Source organism: Sarcophilus harrisii, chromosome 2 (assembly GCF_902635505.1).
Source record: "Sarcophilus harrisii chromosome 2, mSarHar1.11, whole genome shotgun sequence".
Classification (NCBI taxonomy): domain Eukaryota; kingdom Metazoa; phylum Chordata; class Mammalia; order Dasyuromorphia; family Dasyuridae; genus Sarcophilus; species Sarcophilus harrisii.
Window position 1 is genome coordinate 18,788,212 of NC_045427.1, and position 19,374 is coordinate 18,807,585.

Genomic DNA, 19,374 nt, shown 5'->3' on the forward strand with positions numbered 1-19,374 from the left:
GTAGATAGATAGAAACCAAAAAGGGAAATTGGTTAAGAGCCCATTTTTTTCTTGGGACTTCCTCCAAGATGCCTAGAGAGCCAATGACCTTCATGAATATCTCCCTCTTTTCTCTCACAGCTTCAATCTACCTTTGCAACTCTGAGATATATTGGAATGCCATGATTTTGCCAATTTCTCTACTTCAGGAGCTCAGGATCTCTTTCTGGTTGAGAGATAGAGCCTTCTTTTATATGATTTCCTTGACTATGACCAAGTCTTTTACAAAAGGATTTATTGATTTAAAGAGATATTCAGAGTGATTCATATTCAGTTCTGATTTATTGATTATTCTCAATCAAGAATTGTTCTTACATAACTTTTGAGTAGGGTGGGGTCCTTCTTTTATAATAATGAAGACAAAACTATGAGGATTATGAAAGAGAAGATAGATGGGAAGGAAGAGAAGATTCAATTAATATTATTTCACTGAAACTTCCTTTGATACTTGTCAAATAAAGAATGTAAAAAAAAAATTAGTCAAACAAACAAAGAATATTTTTTAAAATCTGATAACAGCTCTTTGGCACATGACCACGACTAACCTTGAAAGAGCCAGAAGACAAAGTTCCTCCTCAGTGGAAGTCTTCAAACATAGGCTAAAATGGCCATTTGTTGAATATGTTACAGTGGGGATTTTTTCCCCCAAGTATGACTTTTAGCTGGCCACTGACTGCCTATCCAACTTTCTATCAATTTCCAGGCCCACAACGATACAGATGGAACTGAATGTTGATAAAATCACTTTTTTTAAAATGTGCTTTGGAGTGAAATTTTTGCACAAAATTAATAGTCATTCTTCTCTAATAACTTTTTGTTTCTCCTTCTGGGATGTTTTCCTGACTTTATTCTATGGAAAATCAATCTTTTCCCTTCCACTCTTGACCCCAATTCTTTGCTCTGATCTAGTGTTTTGAACTCCCTTAATCAGGAGTTAGTTATTAGTTAATTAGTTAATTGACTGGATCACTCAAAAGGCAACATGGAATCATAGAAATGTGGCTCTATGTGGTGTCAAAAGACCTGGGTTGACAAGCAGACTCTACAATTAAGTAATTGTGTAATCTTGGGCAAGTGCTATATCAGGGGGATGGGAGAATAACCTGGCAACCTCCAGACCCTTTGGTCTGATTACTTAATGATGGATCCAACTAGAATAAAGAAGTGAAATTTCTTATTTTTTTCAAAAAAAAAAAAAAGCTTTCACTTTCTCCACTGGTTTGAAATTGAGTTTGATTTATGAGATAAGAGAAGAAAAAAGAGGTACTTTTCTCCCACATGCAGCATCATTCAACAAGTCATAAACTTCCCAATTCCAAGTCAGCAGTTGGGCTGGAATGTACATGTCATGAAGTATGAAGGTAAATTCTCATTATTATCCTGGAGATACCATCAGGGCTGCTCATTTTTACTTCTAGAATTCTCTTCTTCTGTAACAACAAAAATAACAAAAACCATGATAATATTTCTTCTAACTAATAATAATCAACTCTTAAATTTAGAGTTGAAAGGAATTTTAGAGGTCTAGTTCAACTCCATTTTCCAGATCAAAAAATTGAGGTAGTTTACAGTTTGGGGGGCAGAACCAAGATGGTGTAGAGGTAACAACCCAGATGAACTCTCCTAACATCCCCCTCTAAACAACTTTAAAATAATCAATGCCTCAAATTCAATTCTGAAGTGGTACAGCCAACAGAAGGTCCGGTGGAGACTTTTTGTTCAGTCCAAGAGCTCTCAGCAGATATTGACATTGGAATAGGAGCTGGCCATGAGTCCATAGGTAACTGCCACAATGGTGGCAGAAAAAATGAAACTCTCTCTCTCTCTCTCTCTCCCCATCTTTGTCTCTGTCTCTGTCTTTCTCTGTCTCTCTGTCTCTGTTTCTGTCTCTCTCTCTCCCCCAAACTGTAAACTACCTTATATATATATACACATATATGTATATATGTATATAAAAGAATTCTATCTGTCCAGTAGTGGAATGGGCGACCTTTCAAGACGATAGATTCCAGGTCCTTGAAGATCTTCTGGCAGAGGTTGGCCAACCACCTTTCCAGGGTCTTATAGTGGAATTCCTTTGGTGAATGGACTGAACTGGATGGAGGCCAAGGTTTCTTTCAAATTTCAAATTCTTTATTCTATGTGAATCTAAGGATTCTTTGGGCCAGACATTGTAAAGCTTGTGTCATGTAATAAAGGGATGGGTTTACAGTGTTTGGACTACAAGTGAACTTCGAGGTCTCCTAGTTTGACTCTTGCATTTTAAAAACTAGAGAGCAGTTAGCTCTTTCTAAGCAAGGTTTCAACACTATGATTAGTTACAGTAAAGAAAAGAAACTTTAATTTAAAAAAACAAAGAAGAGAAACTAATGCCCAGAGAGAGGAAATAACTTGGCCAAAACTTCATGGAATGTTGTCAGACCAGCCTTCAGTCTCCTGATTCTCAGGTCTGGACAAAGCCTGATCTTGAAAAGAATAGACATGAGTTTTAGGACATCCTAGCTAACCTTGGTTTCCAGCTAGGAAAAAATCAATGGGTTGGATGAGAAGGCTATTTTAGGTCCCTTCCCACTCTCAAATTCTGATGTTGTGATATCACTTCCCATCTCTAGGCCTCAGTTTCCCCACCTGTAAAAAAACAGGTGCCAATAATAATACATGACATGTCCACTTCATAAGGAATGGGCTGAGTGTGACACTCATCTTGGTGGCCCCTTGACCAGCACATCAGGAAATGGCATTTGAATAAACCCTAGTTCTCAACAGAGGCTATTTTGGTTACTCTTCTGTTGTGTCCCCTCACTTGTCTTTACTGATTGAAAGTTTCACTTTGATTCCAGGGTTTACTGAAAAATCAGGTTGTGAAAACTTTCACTGTATCAATTGTCTTCAGAGGTTGCCCCCAATTATGTCATCCCTGTTTGAGTTTATTCAACCCATTTCATTTCATTGATTCTCCATTCCTTAAATGAGGGCTTTGGATGGGTCTCTTCCAGCACCAACTCTATGATAACCTAATCTCTGTCATTTCATATCAGTGGCTTTTCTTAACCCTTTCCTGCTCCTACCTTCCCTCATCAGATCATCTCATCTGCTACCTTATTATTTTCATTTCAATTTTCTTTTAGGTTTTAAAAATGAACCCTTTGCTACTGATGGTGAAAGGACTGAAGTTTTGCCAAGAAAGGACTGGACGCTCTCCAGCTTGCAAATGCTACACAGATCGGTGCTTCCAAGTGCAGTTCTGGCCTTAGTATAACCAGAAATTACATGTTGAAGAACAAATTATGTGAGGCTGTTTTGGACGGACTTTGTGATGAGAACATAAAGACTCAGAACGATGGGATCTTAATGTTCAGTGAACACGGGTCATCACAAATGGTTCTCTTGTGTTCACTGGATGCCCCATTGTAAGGTTGCCATATCTACCAATGTGCAGTTTCCAAGAACCCAGCCCCCAGAGTACACGGGGATGGCCCGGATGCTCTCTTCTGGGTAACGAGGGACTAGATTTCTCTGAAATCCAGGCTCTGGGACCTCCCTTTCTCCTGTGTTCATTCCCTTTCTATCAGAAGAGGAAGCTGCTAATGGGCTTCATACTGTGAGCAGTCAAAAGAATAGAACAAAGAGCTTGAAACCAACCTTTTGAAGCTCTTTAATTCTCCTAGAGAATCCATTGGAATCAAAACAGATATTTGCACCATGCTGTGGGTGGCAATACTACTACAGGTGTGATTACTCCCATTTTACAGATAAGCAAACAGGCTAAGATAGAATTTGCTCAGAGTCCCCCAGTTACCAAATTTCAAATATCAAAGACCCAGGTCCTTTAGCACATTATCCACCATATGACACTGCCTCCAATAAAACCAGGGACTTTCAAATCAGCCTCCATCCAGATTCCCAAATCATGGACAGCTGCTCTGATGAAGTCTGGTATCTAAGGCTGTCACTGAGTAGGGTTCCTGGAGATGCTCTTAAAATATGGCAGAGAAGCCAAATGATTCCAAAAAAAACATCACAATGCCAAGATTGGGATTGTGCCTGACTTACCGTACTCCCTCTTCTGGGACCAGAGACTACTCTCTCCTGATTCCCAATGTTATCTCCACTAGCTTCTTAAATCCTCAGAGATCTCATCAGCTCCCAGGGAGTTAATTATTATCTTTACACAGAAGCATTCTGATCCCTCAATTTGCTGGATCCCACTGAAACCACCTTGCTTTTATCTACTTGGTAGTATTTATTATTTTATTTTATTTATTATATTATAGTTATTATTATTTATTATCTTGGTAGATAATTGTATTTCATTTCATAATTAGGCACTATGTATTTGGATATGTTTTTGCTGCTTGTCCTCTTAGGATGTAACAAGTCTCAATCCTTCCGTCTTTGCATCCCCACTGATAAGCCCAGAGCCTGGCTTAGGATGGAAACTTAATCAATAAATGATTGACAGGAAGAGGGTTGACCTTGAGAGCTAAATATTTCAGGGGTGGCCAGAGCTGGGACCTTGTTATTTCCAGAAGTAATCGTCCACCCAGGGAACAAAGACATTTTATGAGTTCCACGTCAGATCATGTCTCCGAATTTCCTTCTCAGCTCAAGAGGTAGAGAAGGGAAGCCTGGAATGAACAAGAAGCTGTAAGTATGTGTCTGTCTGTCTGTGTCCATCTGTACCTAGACGTATATGTGTATATCTATATGTAGACATACAGAGAGACAACCACATGCATGTGTATGAAGGTCCCATGGAAGTAGGAATGGAGGGCTATGACTGCAACAGGGATGATGTGAAAAGGAGGATCTGTGGCTGCCTGGGATTGGGAGCATCTGTTGGTCCAGCTGATCAGGCCCAGAATCCTCAGTGTTGAGTGAGAAATAACAATGAAACCCACAGAGTAGGCGGGAATGGTGGATGGAAGAATGCTTGTATCTGTACCCATTCTTCAAGTCTGGTAGTCAGCAGAGCTCCGAGACCACCTCCACTTTCAAGGACACAGCCCAGATGACTTGCAGTCCCATTTACAAATAAACAGCATGGGTAAGAGACAGTCGTTATCATTCCATGATTGAAGTCTGTTCTTTGAAAAGTGAACACAGTGTTCCTTATCCATTTTGTTGTTTGGCTCATTTTGTGCCCAAAACCTAGAGAAGGGAGAGAGAGAGAGAGAGAGAGAGAGAGAGAGAGAGAGAGAGAGAGAGAGAGAGAGAGAGAGAGAGAGGGGATAAACCATATTATACCTACTTCTATTTATCAGTTCTTTCTCTGGAAGTGAACAGCATCTTCTTCAAGGTCCTTTGTAGTTGATAAGAGTATAATATTTAAAATGACTTAGTTATTCAAAGTTCTTAGAATGTTGCTGATGCTATATACAACATTCTCTTGTTGTTGTATTGTTGTCTTGTTTTTCCATTTGTATAGCAAAGTTTTACAAGAAGCTCCCTTCCTTTTGTTTGGGCTTGGCTCTGTGGAAAAGTCTAGCTTAGATTCTGCTCCAATTTGGCTATTTAAAAAACTCTTAAATGATGAAGTAACTTCCAGCCATGAAGACAGGAGACCTCAAAGGTACAGCTTATTAATGTTTTTGGCTGTCTAATAAAGCCTATGGACTTCTTAAAATATTATTTCTAAATGCATAAAAAAAATTCATAGATTACAAAGGAAGCCAGATATATTAAAAGATTTTTTAATAGAACAAGCTCATTGAGCCCAGGATAAAAATCTCTGCTCTGGCATCATTCAAGCTCAGATAGCCCCATAATTTCCCCCAAATCTCTGTCTGAAGTTTCCCACCCAAAGTGAGGCCTATGCTTTCTCCTCACTTTTGGGCATCTGGGGCTACACGCTCACACACACTCACACACATGTACTCTATACATGTGCGCACACCACACAACATATATACCACATGTGTACACTGTGAATATGTCTACATTCCACCCACACATGTGTTCATACCATGGGCATGTATCACATGCAAAAATTAACACACCTACATACATGCACCACATCAAACAAATGCACACAGTCACATGCACACATTTGCCACACTGTGCATACATACACGAGCCACAATGCACACGTACAATCAGTGTATGCATACAGCACACATAAATGCACGTGCATGTATGTACACTGCATACATGCTCCCAGAAGGAAGGGACCCACACAAGGAATGGAGGATGCATGTCCCTTTTTATGCACCTTGGGTTTTCCCTGGCAAAAAGCTTTCAGTGCCTCCATAGGCATTTGGAAAGAAAGAAGGACCAGAGGAGAGAGGGCAGGGGTGCACGGGACTCACTCTTTGCTGTTGGTCCCATTATAAGGGGTCCCATCAGTCCATCTCCACTCTGAGTTCCACTGTTTATTCAATCCAATCCAATAGTTGCTACCATCAGCTTTTTTAACAATAAATTCCTATGGAGTGAGAGAGAAGTGCTTTTTAAGGAGGCACACGTCCATATCAACGTATAAAATGTGCATTTTGTGGGGAGAAGCTGAACCCATTCCCAGTAAAATCAGGGTGAAACAAAGAGCCCATTATCACTGCTATTATTCAGGAGGGTATTAGAAGTGTTGGCTTCCATGATAAGAAAAGAAAAAGAAATTAAATGAATTAGAATAGTCAACGAAGACATAAAACTATCACTCTTTATAGATACATGATGATATACTTAGAGAATCCTAGAGAATCATCCAAAAACCTATTTCAAACAAGTCACAGCTTTAGCAAAGTTGCAAGATATAAACTAAACCTACATGGATCATCAGCATTTCTATATGTTACTAATGAAGCTCAGTGAAGCAAGAAATAGAAAGAGAAATTGCATTTAAAATAACTAGACAAAATAAAACATTACATTTGGGAGTCTACCTGCCAAGACAAATCCAGGAACTATATGAACACATTTACAAAACCCTTTTCACACAAAGTCCGATCTAAACAATTGGAAAAATATCAATTGATCATGAGGTCAAGTTAATATAATAAAAATGATCATTCTACCTAAATTGGTCTATTTGTTCAGTGCCATACAAATCAAACCACCAAAACATTATTTTGTAGAGCTACAAAAATAATAATAAAATTCATCTGGAAGAGCAAAAGGTCAAGAATATCATTAAAAAAATACTAAAATACTAATTAATGAAAAAAATACTAAAAATACTAAGCTGTACCAGACCTAAAACTCTATCATAAAGCAGCAGTCATCAAAACCATCTGGTACTGTCTAAGAAATAGAGTAGTGGATCAGTGGAATAGATTAGATCCACACCACACAATAATCAAGGTCTATAGTAATCTAGTATTTGATAAACTCCCAAACTCCAGGTTCTGGGATAAGAACTCCTTATTTCACAAAAATTGCTGAGAAAACTGAAAAGTAATATGTCAGAAACTTGGTCCCTATATCTCACATAACACACCAAAATAAGGTCAAAATGGGTACATGATTTGGGTGTAAATAGCAAATTTAAGGAGGGCATAAGCAAATTAGGAGGGCAAGGGAGAGTTTATTGCTATACCACAACAGAACAGGAAGCAACAACAGAGGTAAGCCGGTGGCTGTGTCATACTGATCCATAAGCAGGATTTATAATTCAATCTATAGATCAAATATCTATGACGTCTGTAGCTGATTAACCAGATTGTAGAATATGGATCAGAAATGAACTTTCTGTTCTGTTGTGGTAGAGCAACAGTCTTCCAGCTAATTGATTTGGGCTGGATCATCTGAAGCTCCACCAGAGTAAAGGCTGCAGTTGTGTCACCCAGACCTGACCTGGATTCTGAACTCTGCAAAGCTCAGACTGGGAGGACAACAATCAGGACAATCCTTAGAATAGGAAATGATTAAAGTTTGCAGATACCTCTGAAATTTTTGATCAGGAGCAGAGAAGTGCTCCAAGTCTGAACCTAATACAAAGTCCCAATCCAGAAAGCAAAAAATGGAGTAATGAGGTTTGTTTTAAATATATATATATATATGTATATATATATATATATACATATACATAATAACAATTATAGAGTCAGGAACATCAACTCACAATGTCAGAAGGAGAAAATATCTTCATGATATCTAAAAACAAAGCATCAAGTAAAACACAACTTGTTTACAAAGTCAAGTACACTACCTAGATGAAGTAAAGCAGAAGTTTAAAACTTGTTATGTAAATCAAATGACGATTTTAAAGAAAAGAAATAGAAAATAAATGAAGCCCTAAAGGAAAGACTTGGGAGCAGAATTAACAATTGAGTTAAAAAGAGCAAAAACCTAAGAAAGGCTCTTTGAAAATTAGAATAGAACAAATAAAAGTTAATGACTTCATGTGCCAAGAAATATTAAAGACAAATACAAAAGGAAAAAATAGAAGAAAATGAAAAATACTTCATATAGAAAAAACTGACCTGAGAAGCAGTTCTAAGAGAAAATAAATCTAATGGTATCACATAAAATTCCTGATCAAAAAAGGAGCCTGAATACCATATTTCAAGAAGTAGTTCATCAAAACTAACCAGGCTTATTAGAGTCAAAAGGCAAAGTAAAAGTAGAAAGAAAGCAATGATCACCGCATGGAAGAAACTTAAAAATGAAAACTCACAGGAACATTATAATCAGAAGCTAGAGTTTTCAATCCAAAGGAAAAAAAAACATTGCAAACATCTAGAAAGAAAAAGTTCAAACAATGAGAAAATACTCAGTAACACACAAGATTTGACAGCTATCATTTTAAGAGAGGAGAACTAGGAATATGGCATTGCAAAAGACAAGAAATGAAAAACTTAAAACTAAGGATACTTTCCCAGAAGACTAAAAAAATTGTTCTACAGAGATTATGAACTCATTTTATAGATATGGAAACTGAGGCCCAAGAAGATTTAATGATTTTTTTCTCATAGGTAATAGCCGTGACTTTCTGACTTCCTTGAGGATTTTTTTGGTATATTTTCTTTGTTTCTGGAGAAAGAACAATGGAAAAATGAACCTTCAGCGACTTAAATTATTTTTAAGCTTTCCTGATAAAAATCCCAATTCTGAGTAAAAACTTTGAAATATAAACACAAGATTCAAGATAAATTTGAACAACAATGAATACATTTGAGCAATTGGAAAGAACTATATGGATAAAGGGGGGCAGCTAGGTGGTACAGTAGATAATGCACCAAGTCTGGAGTCAGGAAGATCTGAGTTCAAATTCAGTCTCAAACACTAGCTGTGTAATCCTGGGTAAATCACTTACTCCCTATTTGCCTCAGTTCCTCATCTGTAAAATGGGGACATACTGGAGAAGAAAATGGCAAATCATTCCAATATCTTTGCCAAGAAAACGCCATGGACAAATTTCCAATGTACAATAACATGGATGAAGTGTTTACATTCTAATAGGAGTAAAAGAAACTCCCTTGAACTATAATGTTATTAAGGGTTATAGAGGGAGTTAGATAAGACAGAAGGCCGGGAAGTGGGATTTTTACATTCGGATGATCCTTAAAAAAGAAAGAAAAGGAGGACACAAAGAGTTCTCACCAAGATGACTTCCTGAAAGCAGGAAGATTAACCAACGTCTCATGTACCTACTCTAGAAGAAAAATCAAAGCCCGAAATTCTCATTAGATTAAAAATCAAAAAAAAAAAGTAAAATGAAAAAAACTATAGTAAGTGAGTCCTTCAACACACACACACACACACACACACACACACACACACACGCAGAGTTACTGGATGGTATCGTTGACTAATCAAACCCCAAAACAAGCAACAAGTTCTCAAGTATTGACAGAGAGGAATCAGAGACCCATGTCTCCTAGAGGGCTCTCTGTCCAGAAGCAGTTAAAGCTTCTCAAGAAATCCCCAAAGAAGTCAGAAATTCAGTGATCATTCTTGGATAAGCCATGAAATCTCTTTGAGTTTCCATATCTACAAATTGAATTAATTCGAGTAGATGACTTTTGAAGTCACAAAATCAGTGTCCAAGTGGGAAAAGATTTCAGGGACCATAGAGTCCAATCCATCCTTTTTATTCCTTCTATAACATACTTGACAGTCTCTGCTACATATCTCATGTGAGATCTTACTCCTGAGATAGCCCATTCCAATGCGTGACAGCTCTCTCTTAGGAAGTTCCATCCATACCAAACCTAACAAGACTTTTTGGGGTTAAATCACCATCGCTTCCGGTTCTGCCCTTTGGGGACAAATGGATCAATTTGGGGTCAGATACCATGTCCCTCTAATTTTTCACTCCCCAAAACTAACATTCCCAATTCCTTCAATTGATTTTGCATGGACTCAGAAGCATTCATCAACTCGGATACTCTCCAGGTGGTTTATTCCCTTCCTAAATTGAGATTTAGAATAGAAATTCCTAAATTCAGAAGCAAACCAATACTCCATGAGTGGTTTGCTCATGGCCAAGGACAGTGGAAACATAAACCTCTCTAGTCCTGGATCCTTTGCTTCTCCGAGGGCATTTTCATCCTCAGAATGAGAAGCTCTGTCTCTGTCCCTTGAAACCTAAGGCCAGATCAGGAGAGAGGGGAAGTGATGTGCCCGTGGACATTTTTGTCTCCCACCTCCAAGGGTCCCAGGGCTAGCACTGACCTGCTCTCCCATTGAGGTCACTGAGGTCAGGTGGGAGCCAAGGGATACACAGAACCTCTCAGCCTCTTCCCAGGACTTGTCCTTACAGGAAAAGTAGTAGAGAATTCCATTGTGGACAACCCAAGCCTCTGGCACCTTGTGAATGAGGTTTTCTTGAGAAGAAAGAGGATCAGGAATGAGGAAAGAAGTGACCAGAGCTGATCCAAGCTCTGCCCCTCTGGTTCTCAAGAGCCTGAGAAATGGGCAATGGCCAGAGCTTGGTCAGTGTAAGTGCCTGCTGCTATCTGAGCAGAAGCCCCTTGGGATCCTGGCGTTTCAGACGAGGAGATTTTTGGTGGCTTGGGAAAGAAGGCTTTTCTCTCCCTTTTTCTGAAGTGGCCAAAATGAAGGGCAGTGAAGAAATCAGCAAAGGAGCCCTCCTTCCCATGCAGGATGCTGAAGCTTGAGGGATGGAGGGACTAGGCTGGGTCAGGGGTCAGTGCAAAGGGAGAACTGAGGACTGAACTTACTGTTTTCCGCTTTCAGGTTTTCATTGGAGGCTTTGACCTTTGCAAGCTGATCATTTTCCCCTCGAAGATCTAGGACTATAGGGTCATGGAGGTGAGAAGAAGAAAAGGCCAGGGATCAGTCTGGCAAAGTGTTAATTCAGTAAAGCTTGATTAGGTCTCTGCTGTGCCATGAGACCTTGGGCAAAAATTATGTAGAGCTGGGATTCAGACACACAACCTCAGATGCTGTGCTTCCTCCTATACCGCCCCACCACCCACCTTATCTATGTCCTGTTTTACTCTCCAGTAGGATGTAAACAGTTTTGGGTAAGAGATCATTTCATTTTTGTCTTTATTATCTCAAGTACCTGTCACAGCGTCTCAGACATAGCCATGTAACCAGTCTGGGATCTGTTTCCTCATCTGTAAAATGAGATGATTGGACTATTTGACCCTCAAAGATCCCTTCTAAGCTCTTAATCTATAATCATAATTAAATGCAAAAATTATAAAGGAGAATATAAAGAAATTTCTGGGGGATGCTCCTCTTGTTATAGACAATACTCCAGCAGAGTTTCAGGTCTCAGGAAGCTGTGGAGGTAAAGAGTGAAGATATATACATATATGAATATGTATTGTGTATGTGGGGAGAGAGAGAGAGAGAGAGAGAGAGAGAGAGAGAGAGAGAGAGAGAGAGAGAACAAGGAGGAAGAAGAGGAGGAGGAAGAAAAAAAGGAGGAGGAGGAAAAGAAGGAGGAGGAGGAGGAGGAAGAGGAAGAGGAAGAGGAGGAGGAGGAGAGAAGGAAGAGAGGGAGAGGAGAGAAGTGAGGGAGGGAGAGAAGGAAATGGAAGGAGGGAGGGAGAGAGAGAAGAAGAGGGAAAGAGGAAGAGAAGGAGGGAGAGAGAAGGAGAGGGAAGGAGGAAGGGAGGGAGAGCTAGTAAATACTGAATTTGAATTCAAGTCTTTCTGATTTCATTCTCTATCCACTGTGCAACCCAGTTGCCTCAGAGTGAATATATTTTAAATTAAGAGGGCTTGGTCCTTTGGAGAAATCGTCCATGAAGTATGGGTGTGGCCACTACTGCCTTGCCAAAAGAGTACTTGGCTTTAAGGATGGGGTGCTGGGGCTCGGGAGGCAGGTGGACACCTGCCAGGTGAGCAGCCACGTTCTGTGGCTGGCAGAAGTGAGTTCACTGATGGGAGTGCAAGTCCCATCCCTGGCACACGGCAGCTTTGTGACTGGGCAAGTCACATGACTTCATTTCACTTGGTCTAGGAAGGGACAGTCAAAGACCACATGTCTCAGACTAAAACGAACCCAGAGACTAGTGAATTCATCCTCCTTCTCATATTAGGTACCAGAATCATTAGCAAGGAGCTTTCCTAGAGTTGCCTCCTGGGGATCTCTCTACATGGCTAAGATTATAGATCTAAACCAAAAGAAAAAAATATAGAACAAAAAACCTGTGACCAATAACAATACTATAAATACATGTATATGTGTATACTATATATATATGGAAAATCCTTTATGCACATCAAAGTGTGTTAGAATAGAAACAATAGCAATAGCAACAGCAGCAACAATAATTAATGTTTATACAGAGTTCACTGCAAGCCAGTCACTATGCTAAATGCTTTATAATTATTATCCCATTTCATCTTCATGACATCCCTAGAAATTGCTATCCCCAATTTGCAGATGAGGAAACTGAGGCAAGAATGGAATCATTCAGTCAATGACCCAGAGTCATTCAGTCAGTAAGTCTTTGAGGTTGGGTGTGACCTCAGGTGTTCCTGAATGGATGGCAAGCAGCTCTGATGATGCCATTTTCCATCTGGGAACCCACCCAACTTTCTTAATTTTTAAAATGAAAGAGAGAGACAAAATAATGATAATGCCTAACATTAATTAGCATTTAAGGTTTACAAACCACTTTGTATCTCATTCAGTTCTCACAATAACCTAGTTAGCTATCATTATTCTCATTTTACAGATGGGGAAACAGGCTGAAAGCATTAAGTGACTTTCCCAGAGTCACACAGCCAATAAGTGCCCAAGGTAAGATTTGAAAACAGGTCTCCGTGAGCCAAAGCCCAGCATTTTATCCACTAGAGTCTATCTGCCCAGAGAGTCAACTCATAAGATAAAGAATGGGAGCAGACCTTTGATGATCCCCATGACCCTCAGATTCACTGCTGATATTTGATGGTTTCTGTGACATTATTTTATTTGAACTCTATGACAATGTTATCCCCCTTATCCAGATAAGAAGGGGAAATAATGGTTTGGTCTGGTTCTTTGGGCCCATGGCCACATAGCTAGGAAGCCTCAGAGACAAGACCCAAGAACAGTTCTTTCCGAAACTCTTTGTGGAGCCCCAGGGCCTCCCCAACCCAAGGGTGCTAGTGCCACGTCACCTCTCAGCACAAGTGTCCAGATCCCAGGTATTTATTCCCCAGCCAAAAGGCTCCCCTTGCTCTTCCTCACTTATGGGATGCCCACTTGCACCCTCCCCTTTGTAGCTCCCTTCCAAGCTCAACTCAAGAGCCCCTTCCTCTTCCCTGGAGTTCTTCCCTCATCCCCTCAATCCCACGGTGCACCTGCATCTGCATTGTGGCCAGCCACAGTTTACCTTACATTTCCTTTGGGTATTTTTGTTTATTTGTTCTGATATATTCTCATGCGTAGGTGCCGTTTCTCCGGCTAGCTTGTCGGCTTCCTGAGGGCAGGGCTTGCTTCCTTTCTGTGTCTTTGTGTCCCAGTACTGAGTACAGTGGCTAGCCCCTTATAACAAATATAACTAAAAATAGACTGGTTTTTAAGAATCTCCTTTGCCTTTGATTCCTTTTCTTTCCATAGAAGCTTAAAAAAGGGGTCAACATTTGCTTGTTCCCCTCTCACTATGCCCCACTCCTTCCCCTCCAAACCTATTACACGATTCAGTCCAAAGCCCCCAGACCCTTCTTGCTTTGGTCTTTTCTCTCCACCTGATCAAAGAAAAAAGTTTGCCTCCTGGAGCCCTTTGAATGGAAAACTTACACAGAAGAACCATCACTGTCAGAGCCGCAGCCAGGGCCAGGGCCAGGAGAGCCAGGGCAGTGTGGAGGGCCTTGAGGATCCTGTAAACTGGACAGGGGAAGAAAGGAAAGAGCCTCTTGTCCGTCACTGGCCACACTCCCAGTACGGGAGTGTAGGACACAGAGTCAAGACTCGAAAGTCATCTAGTCTGAAATCCAATTTTACAGATGAAGAAACTGAGGTCCAGAAAGGTTGAATGGCTTATGGAGCTAATCCGTGTGCAAGGGAGGATGCAAACTGGGGTCTTGCTGACCTCAAGCTTCACACTCTGTCCTGGAAATGGAACACAAATCCACTAGTCTTTCTAATGTACCATGAGATCCACAGATAGAACTCAGATCAAGGGAAAGGGCTACAATTAAACAGCTACTGTCTACTAGGAACTGCAGTAAGCACCTTACAGATCTTATCCCATTTGATGCTCACAACCCTGGGAAATAGATCCTGTTATTATCCCCATTTTGCAGATGGCAGGGAGCAATTAAGTGACTTGCCCAGAGTCATCCAGTAAGTGTCTGAAGCCATATTTGAACTAAGATCTTCTTGAAATCACCTGTGGAATCACCATCTTGCTATTTCAAACACCGGCTCCTCCAGGAAGCCTGTTCTGATCCATCTAGTCCAGTCATGAGGATGATTTCTCCTTCAGAGCCTACATAGCACTTTGTTTCTGGCCTCCGGAATGCACTTATCCTATATTGGGGAGCAATATGGCGGCTTCTCTTTCCGCCTTTTCACTTTACGAGACTGTGAGTTCCATGCAGACAGGGAATCCTATCGTATCCTTTTGTGCATCAGACAGTGTCTAGTACAGTGTTCTCTGCTCCTGACCTTCCATTAAATCGTGTATTCACTTGATGGAGAGTATTATGGGTTTCTTTCCATCAGTCACTGAGGAAGACCCATCAGTCCTGCTTCCAGTCTAGCAAAGGGAGAAAATGCAAACACAAGTCCCTGGGGATCACGGTGTCCCAAGCTGCTTATTGGTCATCCAGTAAAAAGTTGAATTCAGGGAGCGGATCAGAATGTGCTTTGAATCCCCCCCACACATCTAGAAATCCCATTTGGGTCTCCTAGGAATGACCCAGAAGAAGATCCAGAAACGGAGACTGAACCAAGATCGGATAGAAGAGAACCAGGACAGTGCAGCATCAAGGAGTATCAAGAGGAGGGGATCAACAGTGTCAGAGGCCACAGAGAAGAAAAGAAAAATTAGGACTGAGAAGGGTCACCAGACTTAGCAACTAAGATCCCTGGTAACTTTGGAGAACTCAGTCTTGCTGGAATGATGATCCAGACTACAGAGAGTTAACAAACTGCAAAAGATGGAGGAAGTCACAAGGGGAATTGAGACTGGCTCTGAGCCTGGAAAACATGGAGGGACTGGTGGATAAACAGAAATTACAGGAATCGTGAGGACAAGAAGAAGGCAGCCAGTGTTTAAGGTAGAGGAGGAGAGGAGAGTGAGGAAGTTGAATGGACATCGTAGTCTTGAAGAGGGAAGTTTCCTTGTTCGGAGGTAGGACCGGTAAGTTCAGGGAGGTTCGGACTTGTCTTGAGTGACTCAGCTAACAAGCGTTGGAGCCAGCCCCGTCCACCCCCTAACTCCCACAAGTGCTCTGCCTTCCCTTCTGGGTTCTTGTGCCCATCTCCCCTGCTTTCCCTCTTAAACAAGGATCCCTGGTGCAGGATACAAGCAATCCCAAGGGAGTTGGTCTAAGCCATAGTGGGACCTCTTCCAATCCATTGCCATTTAGTTAATGGTTCTTCCCACCTTTGGAAGACAGAACAGTGAGAGCCAGCTTCAGTCCTGGTTCTGGGTCTGAAGAAATCAAGACCAAGTCTAACACATCCCCCATGAGGCTCCTTTCAAATTCTTCATTAAACATGGCCTTCCTCCTCCTTTCCCTAAGCCTTCTTTTTGTTTACCAGGATAAATATAGCCACTTTCTTCAACTGATTCTCCTAAACTCAAGGCTCTTCCTCATTCTGATTCCCCTCCTCTGGACATTTGACAATTTATCAATGTCTTTCTTAAACCTTAGAGTAAAAAAACTGAGCATAGTATAATAGCCCAGGTGCGATATGGAGTAGTAGATAGTGCCTTGGACTCAGAGTCAAGAAGACGTGAATTCAAATCCAACCTCAGAAACTTACTATCCATTTATCAGCTGTCTGCCTCAATTTCCTTTTCTGTAAATAATAATAAGAGCACCTTCCTCCCAGAGCTGTTGTGAGGATCAAACAAGATAATATTTGCAAACTTTAAAGAATTATATAAATACTAGTTATTAGTGTTATGTGGGCTGACAAGAGTCAGATGCAAGAGATCTCTTACTGCCTTATTCATGCAACATCTAGAAGGGACCCCAGAAATCTTCTAGTCGTAGAACTTTGGCTATTATAGTGAGAAGGGACCTTAGAGCCCCTCTGGGCCATTCCCCACTTCTAGATAAGTGATTGACATAAAGTCACACAGCTTAGACATAGTAGACCTATGAATTGAAGCCAGGACTTCTCAGCTCAAGACTCTTTCTATCACTCCCCAAGGCCTATCAGGCTGACGGTTCTGTCTTGCTTCCTCTCTTAGAATGTCTCAGTTCTGCTAAAAACCTGGAAAGATTTCCATAAACTGATGCTGACAATGAGCAGAACCGGGAGAACATTATACACAGCAGCAAGATGGAGTGATGATCAACTATGGAAGACTGAGCTCTTCTCAGCAACGCAGTGATCCAAGACAATTCCAAAAGACTGAGGATGGAAAATGTCATCTGCATCAAGAGAAAAAGCTATGGAGACTAAAAGCACATCAAAGCCTCCCGTCTTCACTTTGGGAGGGGGTTAGGTTTTTTCTTTCTTATGGTTTTTCCCTTTTGCTCTGAATCTCCTTTCACAAAATGACAAATGTGGAAATAAGTTTAACATGATTGTATGTGTATAACTATATTAGATTACTTGCTATCTTGGGAAAGGAGAAGGAAAGGAAGGAGGGAAAAAATTTGGAGAACTCAAAATCTTATAAAGATGAATGTTGAAAACTATCTTCTCATGGAACTGGAAAATAAACTAATAAAGGAAAAAATAAAAAAAACAATATGTGCTGCTTCAATTTACAGGCTAAAGCTCATTTTTCCTCTGCTTCAAGTCCCTGGCTTATGACCTAAAATGTATCTTGGGCAGAATGAGGTGAGCAGAAGGAAAAAGACTTTCTGCATCAGATTAGCAAAATTTGACCCCCCCTTTCTCCCAAGTTTTATTCCCCACCCCCAGTTCTCCAAACAGTCTTCACTTACCACAAAAGAATTATACCATGGATTAGTCAGCCTTGTGAAGAGTATTTTTGAATTACAGGGACCACTTGAACTGGAAATCTACCTCAATCACTTATAAGCTGTATGACCCTGATCATGCAGCCTAAGTTAACCTTTCTGGGACTCAATTTACTCATCTTTTAAGTGAGTTGGTTGAACCTGATGGATTCTAAAGTTCATTAGCCCTGAATGATAATCCAGATTTTCTGGAGATTTGTCTTCTCCACCCTTCTCAGGGACTCCCCAACACCTTACCCTTTTCAGTCTGATGTGATTGATTTTCCTGGGCCATATTTTCAGAGCTTTTCCATCAGTCCATCCAGTTCTCCTCAAGAGCAGCCTGGCCAGCGGGATCCCTTTCCAGTTCCGAGTCCTAATTGAGAGAGCAGTGCCCTTCTCATGATCAGAGCAATACAAGAGGAAGTAACAGATTCAAATGTTTGGCTCCATTACTTCCTGCCCATTGTTCCCTCATGATGGGGATCCAATGGTAGGCAGTGCCAGGGATTGGTTCCCCTTCCTCTTTTCCTTATTAAAGAGCTGTACCTTCTCCCTGATATGACTCTCCTCCACTCCTCTCCCCTCCTTCCTCCTACTCTTCCTTTCTTCCTAATAAGGAAAAGAGGGAAATGATAGAGGAATGGTAAATACTGTGGTATGCTAGAAAGAGCACTGAGAGTCAGGAGATCTGGAGTGAAATTCTGGCATTTTTATGTGCGTCCCTGTAACCATGGGGAAATCACCTGAAGTCTTTCGATGTTCTCCCTTATAAAATGGGAATCAAAACAGTGATTCATAGGGCTAATGCAAGGGAAACACCTTATGAACCTTAAAAGTGCCACAGAACTGTGATATCATGATGATGATCCCACTTTATTCAATGGCAGAGAGAAGAGATTCCTCTCAAACCCTTAGAGGACCCAAGATCTAGAGGATTGTGGGATGAAAAGTAGCACAGAGCCATGTCTAGCTCTCAGGCAGTGGGGCAATGTGTCATTAATCATTCAAAAATACCCACATGATCATAGTGATTCTTTAATGGTCTAAGTGACACCCTTTGTTTTCCATATAACTCTTCTCTGGGCATCCTGAAATTGTGTTTACATGTTTTGACTGTCATGTTATCCTTCAGATATTTTTTATTAGCAGTCCACTTAAACCTCCATAGCTTTCTCACGTGGATTAATATGTAGTCATGCCATCTGGTACAGTTTGTTGGTGGTACTGTTTCCCAAATCCCACATCTCAAATGGGAGACTTTATGTTTTCCCTTTGAGTTGATTCTGATTTTCCCCCCAGATAGCACAGCACAATGCAATGACAATTGGATTTTGAATGAAAGGATCTAAGTTCAATCCTACTTCTACCACATTTTTCCCATCTGGCCTTGGGCAGGTCTTATTGTCTCCATGGGTCTCAGTTTCCTTCTCTGTAAAAAGAGGAGTTTGAACAAGATGATCTCTAAGTTCCTTTCCAGCTCTGATGGAACAGTCTTATGAAGTCCTGCCCTTGGCATTTGGCATAGAAAAGTCCTGGGCTAAAAGACAAGAGAAAAGACAAGAGAAACCAGAATCAGTATCTAGTCACTGATTCTAGGGCACTAGAAACAGCACTAGACTGGGGGTCACTAATTAGCTCCATGGCTCTTAGGAAGTCCCAGAGATAGAAGCTGTTTCCTTATTCTGAGAAATGGGGGTGGGGGAATTCCTAGATCACAAGCTTCTGCAGGAGGAAGAAGAGATCATCCTGTTGGAGTTGGAAAGGATCTTAAAAACATCGGATGAAATCTCATTTCCCAAGTGAGGAAACTTCCCTCTCCCTCAAAGGGGAAATACC

At 40.8% G+C, this 19,374-nt stretch overlaps 1 protein-coding gene across 2 annotated transcripts; it reads right to left on the reverse strand.

Moving 5' to 3' along the window:
- Positions 1–2,010: 2,010 nt before the first annotated feature.
- On the reverse strand, positions 2,011–18,053 carry LOC111718886 (C-type lectin domain family 4 member K-like). 2 transcript variants are annotated; one of them, XM_023495627.2, is made up of 6 exons: positions 17,794–18,053; positions 14,186–14,272; positions 11,163–11,237; positions 10,654–10,805; positions 6,348–6,463; positions 2,011–5,190 (listed from the first exon to the last, which is right to left on the reverse strand). In XM_023495627.2, the coding sequence occupies exons 1-6, from the start codon at positions 17,828–17,830 to the stop codon at positions 5,034–5,036; spliced, it is 624 nt and encodes a 207-aa protein (XP_023351395.1). In that variant the 5' UTR covers positions 17,831–18,053; the 3' UTR covers positions 2,011–5,033. The 2 variants fall into 2 exon arrangements, with proteins under 2 accessions (XP_023351395.1, XP_031805544.1); XM_031949684.1 differs by lacking the exon at positions 14,186–14,272.
- Positions 18,054–19,374: the final 1,321 nt, after the last annotated feature.